The sequence below is a fragment of the Nematolebias whitei genome, chromosome 15, assembly GCF_014905685.2.
Source record: "Nematolebias whitei isolate Nwh7 chromosome 15, NemWhi1, whole genome shotgun sequence".
Taxonomy (NCBI): domain Eukaryota; kingdom Metazoa; phylum Chordata; class Actinopteri; order Cyprinodontiformes; family Rivulidae; genus Nematolebias; species Nematolebias whitei.
In genome coordinates, this window is record NC_056512.1 from 9,744,011 (window position 1) to 9,756,160 (window position 12,150).

Here is a 12,150-nt window from a genome sequence, read left to right on the forward strand (position 1 = left end):
TACAACACTCAACAGATGTCTGGGGACAGAGGAGACCAGTTTCTCAAGTTTAGAAATAGGAATGCTCTCCCATTCATGTCTAATACAGGCCTCTAACTATTCAATCGTCTTGGGCCTTCTTTGTCGCACCTTCCTCTCTACGATACGCCAAATGTTCTCTATAGGTGAAAGATCTGGACTGCAGGCTGGCCATTTCAGTACCCGGATCCTTCTCCTACGTAGCCATGATGTTGTGATTGCTGCAGAATGTGGTCTGGCATTATCGTGTTAAGAAATGCAGGGTCTTCCCTGAAAGAGTTGACGTCTAGATGGGAGCATATGTTGTTCTAGAACCTGAACATAGTTCTCTGCATTAATGGTGCCTTTCCAGACATGCAAGCTGCCCATGCCACAAGCGCTCATGCAACCCCATAACATCAGTGATGCAGGCTTCTGAACGGAGCGTTGATAACAACTCAGGCTATCTTTGTTCTCTCTGGTCCGGATGACATGGCATCCCAGTGTTCCATAAAGAACTTCAAATCGTGACTCATCTGACCACAGAACAGTCTTCCATTTTGCCACATTCTATTTTAAATGACCCCTGGCCCAGTGCAAACGTCTGAGCTTGTGGAGCTTGCTTAGAAATGGCTTCTTCTTTGCACTGTTGAGTTTCAGCTGGCAACGGCGGATGGCACGGTAGATTGTGTTCACTGACAATGCTTTCTGGAAGTATTCCTGAGCCCATTCTGTTATTTCCTTGACAGTGGCATTCCTGTTTGAGGTGGAGTGACGTTTAAGGCCCCAGAGATCACGAGCATCCAGTAGAGTTCTATTTCGTATAAGCTTCGCCCTTTAAGGCTTCGCTGACGGGTTTATCCCGATATGCAAAGCATTGCACTGAAAAATTTAGTCCACGCCCACCTGCTGTGTGGGCCCCACCCGGTCCGTATATATTACGTTAAGAGCGGGAAATCGGCTCCCATTTTTTCTTCAGCAAGCTAATAGGACTGTCAGAAGAACGAAGAAGGAAAGTTGTGTAGATAACCAACCTTTGTTAAGAATGCTTGGCCCGGCACGTCGACCTCCGGTCATCCGGTGAGCTCTCCTCCCCGAGGAGAAGCAGACGAGCAGTCTTGTTTCAAGGTAAGCGCTGAGGAATATTTCTCAGTGACAGGTCACTACACGCTGGAAAACGCCATCTTGTAATTTTCCTCTTATTGCCGACCCTCGGAGTGAATCGGATGGTTCCTCCAGGACAGGTGGCGCTCAGCTGCAGCCCCCCGCTGCTCATTCCCTCCTGGAGAGCGTAGTGTTGGTGGAGGGGGGCTGAGTGAATGCTCACCTCATCCCACCTCGTTTCGCATCGGCGATCACACCGCTCCCGGCCGACGGCGCCTTCTGGGGTTGCCCGGCGTAACCCAGGAGGCGGCTGACATGAAGGGACCCTCTTTTACGTCCCACGCCTTTTCCCGCCAGTTCGGATGATCCGGCGGGAAGGTTGTTTTACTAGGTTCCATTCCGGCTCACTGTCTTGATCCATCTGGCCTCGTTTTCCCACAGGACGTCCTACGGGCGAGGCCACAGCTGTTTTTTCCTGGTAGATTGGGGGGCCGGTTCCAGCGTTCCAGACGGTCGCAGCGAACAACACGTTACACTGTTGGCGTACACGTTCAGAGGCGGGAAGAGACGGTGGGCCCTCTGACCTTCAGCTCGCTCCGCTCTCGTAGCGGCTGCTTGCTAACGACGCTATCGGCCCCTGCAGTACGCTCTGTCTACAGGGCAGCTGACGTCATCCCCAACCGGTGCGCCTCTTTTGCTGTCTGCCGCCCCGCATCGCAGCCAGAGAACGAGGTCCCAGAGGTTCTCCTGGCTCATCACTCCACCTTCCTCTCAGGAGAGCTGCAGAAGCTTTTGTTGGAGGGCCTTTTCATCAGCGAGAGATCATTTCAAGATGCTCCACGGCTGCACAACGCCTCCCCAGCTCTGCTACGCCAGCCCCTCCCGTCAGACGTCCCCGGCATGCAGAAGTTCTTTTTTTTTTCCCGGATTTTGCCAACGGGGGCCCTCTAGGACAACAGACCACGGAGCTCAAGGGGAGGATAACCAGGTGTCGGTTTGCTGGAGGTGTGTTGATGACACGATGTGAAATAAACATAATTTTATGATGAAGTGTCTTTTAGCCAGGCTGTCAGTACGGATGATCTGACAAGCGGCCCCATCACACACACTCCTCATGAATGAGCCTTTTAAGGTTGTTTTCATTCACTGCCAGCGGTGCCAACACGTGCTCCCACGGCATGAAAGCGCGCACGCAGCTCTTAGCGCCCGCCGTTCACGTCAACGTAAACGTGAGACCGCGGTACGAGCCCAGTAACTTATCTCTCTCGGCAGGAGCGACACGCGTTTTCATCGCAGTGGTGTCAAACACGCGCTCCCGCGGCGTCAACAGTTTCACAAGCCTCACAGCGGCTCCGCTCCTTCATCCTCGAAGAAGGTTTTCTGAATTATTACTGCAGCTCGTGGAATCACTCAGAAGCTCACGTGATTCGCAGCCGAGAATGAACGTGTTTCTGCAGACCGAGCCCAGTGGTAACCTCGCCCCACCGATGCCGGCGCTGCTTCTTGACCGCACCAGCGTCAAAAGCGCGCTCCCGTGGCAATCCTGGCTTAAGGCGTCGCATGAATGAGGGCGCGCACACACGACTTCAGGGCACGTCAGCTCATACGTGCACCCGCTCCCCGAGCGTTTACACGGTCTAGCTGCACACAACGTGAGCACAACTCATGAGCTGCGTCTCGCAGCATCAGCAAACGCACAAACGATCTCCGTGCTCGGGGGCGCATGTTTTTTCTTTCTCCTTCAGCGCGCACCAGCTCACATCAGCGTGCATGTGAGTTTCACAGCATAAACGCTTGCCCGTTTTATAACTTTATAAACGAATGGCAATGAGCGCGCGCTCCAGACGGATAGGCGAACCGTTTTCATCCTGGGATTCACGCTGCAGTACAGCTCAAACCCTGGTGCGGAGGAACTCTAATGACGTTTCCTGTCATTTCTGAACAGATCTTGTCCCCTCTCGCAGAAGCTCAGGAAATTCTGATTTAAATGTAATTTTCCAGAGTCTCAGAAGGAGAGAAAAACGCAGGGTTCCTCTCTCGTCACTCCCTGGTCCCAACGAACCGGAAAGATGAGATTTATTCTAGATTTGTCAATTTTGAACTGTGAGAAACAACACTCCATTAATGTTCCCGAGCCGCTCTGCAGTCGCCGCACAGAGCAGGGAGGAGGATGCTGTTTATCTGGACACCTGCTGCTGCTGAGCAGTTTATACAGGTCCTTCTAAAAAAAATAGCATAAAGGTAATTATTTTCCCTAATGTAATGATAAAAATGAAACTTTCATATATTTCAGATTCATTGCACACCAACTGAAATATTTCAGGTCTTTGTTTTAATACTGATGATTATGGCATACAGCTCATGAAAACCCAAAATGCCCGTCCCAAAAAATTAGCATATCATGAAAAGGTTCTCTAAACAAGCTATTAACCTAACCATCTGAATCAACAACGTAACTCTAAACACCTGCAAAAGATTCCTGAGGCTTTTAAAAACTCCCAGCCTTGTTCATTACTCAAAACCGCAATCATGGGTAAGACTGCCAACCTGACTGCTGTCCAGAAGGCCATCATTGACACCCTCAAGCAAGAGGGTAAGACACAGAAAGACATTGCTGAACGAACAGGCTATTCCCAGAGTGCTGTATCAAGGCACCTCAGTGGGAAGTCTGTGGGAAGGGAAAAGTTTGGCAGAAAACGCTGCACAACGAGAAGAGGTGACCGGACCCTGAGGAGGATTGTGGAGAAGGGCCGATTCCAGACCTTGGGTGACCTGCGGAAGCAGTGGACTGAGTCTGGAGTAGAAACATCCAGAGCCTCCGTGCACAGGCGTGTACAGGAAATGGGCTACAGGTGCCGCATTCCCCAGGTCAAGCCACTTTTGAACCAGAACCAGAAACGGCGGCAGAAGCGCCTGACCTGGGCTACAGAGAAGCAGCACTGGACTGTTGCTTAGTGGTCCAAAGTACTTTTTTTGGATGAAAGCAAATTTTGCATGTCATTTGTAAATCAAGGTGCCTGAGTGTGGAGGAAGACTGGGGAGAAGGAAATGCCAGAAGTCCAGTGTGAAGCACCCACAGTCAGTGATGGTCTGGGGTGCCATGTCAGCTGCTGGTGTTGGTCCACTGTGTTTTATCAAGGGCAGGGTCAATGCAGCTAGCTATCAGGAGATTTTGGAGCACTTCATGCTTCCATCTGCTGAAAAGCTTTATGGAGATGAAGATTTCATTTTTCAGCACGACCTGGCACCTGCTCACAGTGCCAAAACCACTGGTAAATGGTTTACTGATCATGGTATTACTGTGCTCAATTGGCCTGCCAACTCTCCTGACCTGAACCCCATAGAGAACCTGTGGGATATTGTGAAGAGAAAGTTGAGAGACGCAAGACCCAACACTCTGGATGAGCTTAAGGCCGCTATCGAAGCATCCTGGGCCTCCATAACACCTCAGCAGTGCCACAGGCTGATTGCCTCCATGCCACGCCGCATTGAAGCAGTCATTCATGCAAAAGGATTCCCGACCAAGTATTGAGTGCATAACTGAACAGGATTATTTGAAGGTTGGCATTTTTTGTATTAAAAACACTTGTCTTTCATTGGTGGGATGAAATATGCTAATTTTTTGGGACAGGCATTTTGGGTTTTCATGAGCTGTATGCCATAATCATCAGTATTTAAAACAATTAAAGACCTGAAATATTTCAGTTGGTGTGCAATGAATCTGAAATAAATGAAAGTTTCATTTTTATCATTACATTATGGAAAATAATGACCTTTATCACAATTTGCTAATTTTTTGAGAAGGACCTGTATATGTTTGTATATGTGTGTGTGTGTGTGTGTGTGTGTGAATATGTGTGTGTGCGTGCGTGCGTGCGTGGGTAGATGGGTGTGTGTGCATGGGTAGATGGGGGTGTGGGTGTGTGTGGGTGGGTGTGTGGGGGTGGGTGGATTCCTTAAAGAACTTTACTAATTGTCTTTTATGTATGTGAATGTTCTGTAAAGTGCCCTGAGCCAACTCTGTTGTGATTTGGCGCTATATAAATAAACTGAATTGAATTGGATGGGTAGATGGATGTGTGTAGGTGGATGGCTGGATGGATGTGTAGGTGGATGGGTAGATGGGTGGGTGTAATGTACAGGTCTGGCAGTAATCAGACCAAGTGACACTGAACTCAGCTTTCCAAAAGAAAAATAAATCTATTTGTGATTTAACGGGAGGAAAGTGGTTTTCAGACAGAGCCAGGATGGTCTGCACATAATTTTCCCTTTTTATAAATTAAATAATTTAAGAACTGCATTTTGTATTTATTTAGTTCATTTGTAGAAACAAATGAACTGATAGGGACATTTATTTGTTTGTAAATGTGTAAATGTAACAAAATAAAAAAAGGAATCTGTACTTGGTCAAATATATATTTTTTACAGCCCTGTCATGATTCAAGATAACCTTAAAACCAATTTTAATGGGTTCTTACCACCACTGTAGACTGTACGATAGTTTGAATGTTAAACAAACAAGTGATGTAAATGTTTGAAGATGTTTTCTTTGAATACTATTAAGAACACATTTTGATGCTGAGCTTCATACAAAACAGCCTTTGAGACTCTGTGAAACATCATTTTAATTCACTGTATTTTTATTACTTTAAACAATACATTGGTACTCGTGACAAGTTGAAGGAGCAGGGTGCATTTCTCCTAATCGGTGAACCACTGATCATCAAAACTATGCAGTTTTTTGTTGTTTATAAACAGTTTAAAGTTAAATATGATGGTATTGAGAGTGTTTAGTGGTGATTGTTTAAAAATGTATGGTTCATTATGTTCAAGGCTGCAGTATCTGCCACTGAGACGATTTCCTAACTCTGCTATAGTCTGTTTTTCTCAGGAACAGGAAGTGTTTAGTAAGCAGAATTAAGGATGAGTCAGGATTAGGGTGGTTTTTAGTTCACCACAAGCAAAGAAATCTGGATTACTGCTCATACTTTTAAAGTTTTTGATCTTTCTTTTCACATCTTAAACAACTCAAAAATGTTCTTGGAGTTCTATCAAACACAGACTTTTACTGTGTAACACTTTAACATGCAGCTCAGGACAGTTCTGTTCAATGACCAGAGCACATCTCTGCAGGTTCTTTTTCGTTCATTCAACCTTTATTTAAACGGATAAATGACATTGAGCCTCGAAGACTCATTTACAAGTGAGACCTGTTTGGACAGACAATAAAAAGTGGTGAAAAATGACACGTAGGATTCGGAGACAAAAAAATTCCCAACATGCTCAATCTTTGGCTGAAGGTTAACGGCATGATAATGGGGAGAGAAAAAAAAACACTTGCACGATTAGCACATAATGATGCCGATATTCGGGGGGGAGACGACGCAAGGGAGGGGAGTGTGTCCAGAGACAACACACAGAGGCACTGCAGAGTTCAGATAAAAATCGCTCAGTTCAAATAGTTCCCTCTGGAGAGATCCATGCACTCTCAGGGGGTGCCGAGGGGGTGCCGAGGGCAGCCAAGGACGTCAGAATAGAATCCAAAGAGTCTGGGCCCTTCTGATTGGTCTGTAGACTTCCTCGGTGGGAGGGAGGGAGGGAGGGACAGAGCATCCTAGGTTTACAAAAACTTCCAGGCGAATTAAGATAAGATGGCCTGTCAAGGCCAGTCAGGGAGCTGAATTCAGATAAACACGATTCTTTTGGGGGCAGGCAGAACATTAATGACATCTACCTTAAGTCTGTGTCAATCCACTTGGTTCCGAAATGTCCAAATTAAATGGCCACACCATTGGACCATGCCTGAGAATAATCCCCGAGATCTGCTCCATCTTGCCAAAAGCATTTGAGTCTGGGTGCTCGAGGCACGAACCAAGCTATCGTAAGGCAAGCAGCATGACCAGGTCCAAATTTGCTGCCGACGACTTCCTTGTTTGTTGATGAACCAGGAACCTGTTATTATAAATCCAAATAAATATGTGTCCTTTAAAATCCACAGATGACAGCAGAGAGAGACACTTCATCAAGCCTTCCAAGTCGATGAGAGATCCAGCTGCGTGCGTGCCAACAGGGCAAATCGGTTCACTTAAAGCCTGTCTTCTCTTCAAAGAAATGTTATCAGTTGTGCTGAGGGACCAACTGACCAAATCCAAGTTCATAGTTATGATTCTGAAGATTTGTAGAATAGAGGCTCTAAAGCAGTTTCACAGACGGGACAGAGCAAAGTGGAAAGGGAGAGGAAGAGAAATGCGTCCGCCCTTCACAAGAGCGTGTTGAAGTGTTCTTCATAAGAAGCCTTGCAAGAATCAATCAGAATAAGCTTTATTGTCATTGCACCGAGATACGAGAACAAGAAGAACAGAAGAAGTTAAAATGTCAGTGAAATTACACAATGCTCGTTGTTAAAAGGATGATTACTTGAGTGAGCGACAGACTGTGTTTGGTTTGACCTGTACTGTATTTTCATGTCACTTATTTTCTCTCATCTGTCTCTGCAGGGGTACTTGTTTATTTCAGTGCTGGTAAACAGCAACAGTGAGCTCATTCGTTTGATCAACAATGCCATCAAGAATGACCTGTCCAGCAGGAACCCCACCTTCATGTGCCTGGCGCTTCACTGCATTGCCAACGTAGGCAGTCGTGAGATGGCAGAGGCCTTTGCCAGTGAGATCCCTCGCATCCTGGTGGCTGGGTGAGTGTGAGGATGGAATTGAAATTCAATCTTGCTGTGAGTGAATGTAAACGGCTTTACCCAACTGTGTGAATGTGATGAACCACAGAGACACGATGGACAGTGTCAAGCAGTCGGCTGCCCTTTGTTTGCTGCGGCTCTACAAAACTTCTCCTGACTTGGTGCTGATGGGGGAATGGACTTCACGTGTGGTGCACCTGCTTAACGACCAACACATGGTAAGAACTGACCTCTGACTGGACACGTGGTTCCATACAACACGACACTCTGATGCACAGCTGCTGTTTTCTGATTACGAGTTGGATTTATTGTTGGTTTAGGGGGTGGTGACTGCAGCCATCTCTCTCATCACCTGTCTGAGCCAGAAAAATCCAGACGAGTTCAAGACGTGCGTCTCTTTGGCTGTTTCCAGACTCAGCAGGGTGAGTGTGTCCTTAAAGGAAAAACATTTATTTATACCTCTTACTCTGTCAGCTTTATTTGCCCTTTCTTGATTTAATGAGTTGATCACACTTTGAACTGATTGTTAAAATCCATCCATTCCTCCGTCCTTCCTTCCTTCCTTCCTTCCTTTACCCACGTCTTACTTACTTCCTGCCTTTACCTGCTTCTTCCTTCCTTCCTTCCTTCCTTTACCTTCTTCTTTTTTCCTTCCTTCCTTCCCTCCTTCCTTTACCCACTCCTTCCTTCCTTCCTTCCTCCTTTTACCTGCTTCTTTCCTTTCTTCCTTCCATTTTTCTTTCTTTTACCCACTTCTTCCTTTTTGGGTCGCGGGGGTCACTGGTGTCCCATATCCAGTAGTCATTGTGAGAGGTGGGGGACACCAGGACATGTCTCTAGTCCATCACAGGGACACGGAGACAAGCAACCATTCACTCTCTCACTCACACCTAGAAACAATTTAGAGTTACCAATCAGCCCAACATGCATGTTTTTGGTCTGTGGGAAGAAACCGGAGTACCCAGAGAAAACCCAAGCATGCACGGAGAGAACATGCAAACTCCACCCAGAAAGGTCATTGGCCGGGATTTGATCTGGCAACCTTCTCACTGAGGCAACAGCTCTACCAACTGAGCCACAGTGTTGCCCTAATTGTTAAAATTATTTTTTTGTGCTGAACATTCTTTGTAGTTTGGGTATAATTTAGGACCAAAAGCAAGTGAATTATACTGATGTGCATTATATTTTAATTAGGGATGGGGCTGATCCAATCCAGTATCGATATCGGCCTCCGATACCAGTATAATTTACGTATCGGATTTTTCCGATCCAACCTGCCGATATTTCTGATCCATGATGCATGTTGGCTTCAAACTATGGAATGGATTTCTTGAACGGAGACGCGTTTCATTAACCCAGAGTAATAAGACCTGCCTCACATTCAGGAAATCCATTTCATAGTTTGCAGCCAGCTACAACGTGAGAACGGAGTTAGCAGCACTGTGGCTAACGGCTAACAAACTTTTCATCTAAACCTGTCCGCTGTGTGGAAGTATTTTACACTAGAAACACCACAAAACTAGGCAGGAACGTGCAATGTCTGCAGAGCCATAGCACCACATTAAACCGCGGTAAAGTTAGTTTTACGTTGGACATTCGAGCTCTGTGGCTTCAGCGAGGCGCTACTCTTTGCTCAACCTAAAACAGCCAACTTGACCCCGGCCAGTCGTGTCCAATCTGCCCAGCTCAGTCTGTCCGTCTCTGAGGAGGGGCAGACTCAGCGTGGCTGACCGAAATCAGGCTGCTTGCTTCGGATTGAACAAGAAGACATCACTGAAGCCCCGGTGCTCAAATATTTACCGAGAAGTTGCTAAACTTCATCATAATTCATGACCAACCACTATCAGTTGTAGAAAATGAAGGATTTCTCAGCTTGATACTTGCAGCCAAGATATAGTTTACCCTCCAGGAGATATTTATCAATACAACAGTAGACAATCATAAAAAAAACATATGATTTGAAAATTATATAATAAATAAAATTAAAAAAAAAAACTAAACAAGAACAGCTACATTATAAAGTGATGTAAAATACTAAAAACAGGAACATGTCTATTGCTTTATGCCACGAACTTAGCAGATGTTTAAAGCCATTTTATTTTAATTAATTTATTCATTCATGTAAAAGAAACAAAATAAAAAAAAAATCATCAAAAAGAAAACAATGAATGAAAAGAGTGCAGAAAGAAGAAAAAAAATCTTATATCTGCCCCTTATTTTAAAAAATATAAAATAACTTTAAACAAGCACTTAAATTAATCACTTTAATATCCACTTTAAAGCTAGGAATAAAAAAAAACATATTTTGTGTTAGCAGAATTTAAATCTAACTTTAAAACTTATCCAACATTATTAAAACTTCCAAGTTGCCTTTTTGGACACGCATGCATATATTTGTACAAATTGTTCTTGAGAGGAAATTATTACAGCCTCATATGAAATCAATGATGATCATGATATCGGAACTGGATCGATATCGGGATTGGATCGGAAGTAAAAAAAAAGTTGATCGATTCATCCCTAATTTTAATCCTAATTCAAATATAAACGTTTCATGAGCAGTGAGGTCATTGATTCTGTCATAAACAAATTTCATGAACAGTTCATTCATGGGTTAATATGACATCAACTGTATCAGGTGTAAAACAAAACAAGTAAAATTAATATTTTAAGTTGGCAGGTTGTTTAGTTTCTTGACAGACTTTTATAGAATGTACAATGTCATATTTTATGTTGCATCCCAAGTAATAAACCTTGTCTGAACATTAATCCTCATACAATCCAACACGCAATAGTCTGCAAACTGCATGACCTCCTATCGATCTTCTGTATTCCTCTTGTATCCAAAAATTAATTAAGGTCGTTTTCACACTAGAAAGTCTGTTAGACTCTGTTCGGTTCGGGACCAATATTCATGACCTTTTGTTTACATTTGAGCTGGTGAGTTTGCATTCACACTGCACTGTGCTGTCGAGTCAACCTGTTGAACCAACCTATTCCCCCGCTCGCCTGTGGGGGCGCTGCACCAAGAACTACTGAAAGAAACGACACAAAAACCTCTGAAGACACTTCTTCTGTAAATAAAAATAAAATGAAGTGGCATCAAGTTTTAACAGTTTTAGGAGTTATATTTAGTCATTTTTCAAAAATGGACTTAGCATGAGCAGAAGATGAGACAGAAGACCATGGAGAATATTGTTTTTCCACACAAGGCAGCTGACGGCTCCATATAAGGTAAGAGAAATGCGTGTTTGTTTACCCTGTGGAGCGGGGTCTGGTCTGTTTACATTCACACTGTACTCGAACCGCGCTGGAGTTTGCTTCTACCGGACCGTGACCTAGGTTTTAGCCCGGGCCAGAGTTCGCCTTTTTGTTCCGTGACAGAGTTCGATAGCGCGTTCACACCTCCCTAAACGAATCGGACTTTCTAGGAAAACGAGCTAGAGTTCGATTAAAGAGGATTAAACAGGGCTAGTGTGAATGCACCCTAAAAAATGTCCTAAAGTTTTTTTTTTTTTGTTTTCTTTTTTCCACTAAAAACAGAAACTTGGCATGTGCTTTGACTGGTTTTAGCACAGAAATCCAACTCTGTTTTCCAGATTGTGTCTTCAGCCTCCACGGATCTGCAGGACTACACCTACTACTTTGTGCCGGCTCCGTGGCTGTCCTGCAAGCTTCTGCGTCTGCTGCAGTGCTACCCTCCTCCAGAAGACGGAGCTGTGAAAGGCCGGCTGGTAGAGTGCTTGGAGACTATTCTCAATAAAGCTCAGGAGCCGCCCAAGTCCAAGAAGGTTCAGCATTCCAACGCCAAGAACGCCATCTTGTTTGAAGCCATTTCACTTATTATTCACTATGACAGGTAGGTCAACTTGGACCTCCCCAAGGGATTTTAAACATCTATTAAGTTCAAAGAAAAAAGCAATGCATACATGTTCTTGTTTTTAGTATTTTACACCGGTTTTATAACGTAGCAATTTTTTAATTTTGTTTGATATCACTTATTTACTTTTCATTTTATATGCTTGTTTTATTGTGTACCTCATCTGTGGTTTTTGTTTAAAACGGGTCTCTCTTGTAAATGAGTCCTTGTGGCTCAATGAGACACCTATAGAAATAAAGGTTGAATGAAACGTCAAAAACATGACTGCAGACGGATGTGTAATAAATACTGAATGTAGGTTTGCAGTGAGACAACTACTTTTTATTACCGGTAGTACATACAAAATTAACATGTATTTTATATCTAATTCTTAGTAATTCATAATAGTTCTTAAAGACACAAACACCGCGCAGAAACTTTGACCTATAAGAAAATCTTTTATTGAAGTTTTTTCAAGACACTTTTTTTTTTTTTTTTT

The 12,150-nt window shown here is 44.2% G+C and overlaps 1 protein-coding gene across 2 annotated transcripts in view; it reads left to right on the forward strand.

The window, feature by feature from the left end:
- ap2a1 (adaptor related protein complex 2 subunit alpha 1) overlaps nt 1–12,150 on the forward strand; it is a 115,466-nt gene that overhangs the window by 32,390 nt on the left and 70,926 nt on the right. For both annotated transcript variants that reach the window (XM_037688797.1, XM_037688796.1), the window contains exons 3-6: nt 7,599–7,792; nt 7,881–8,010; nt 8,113–8,214; nt 11,392–11,651. In XM_037688797.1, coding sequence (XP_037544725.1) covers nt 7,599–7,792; nt 7,881–8,010; nt 8,113–8,214; nt 11,392–11,651 — 686 coding nt within the window. The remainder of the gene's footprint in view (nt 1–7,598; nt 7,793–7,880; nt 8,011–8,112; nt 8,215–11,391; nt 11,652–12,150) is intronic.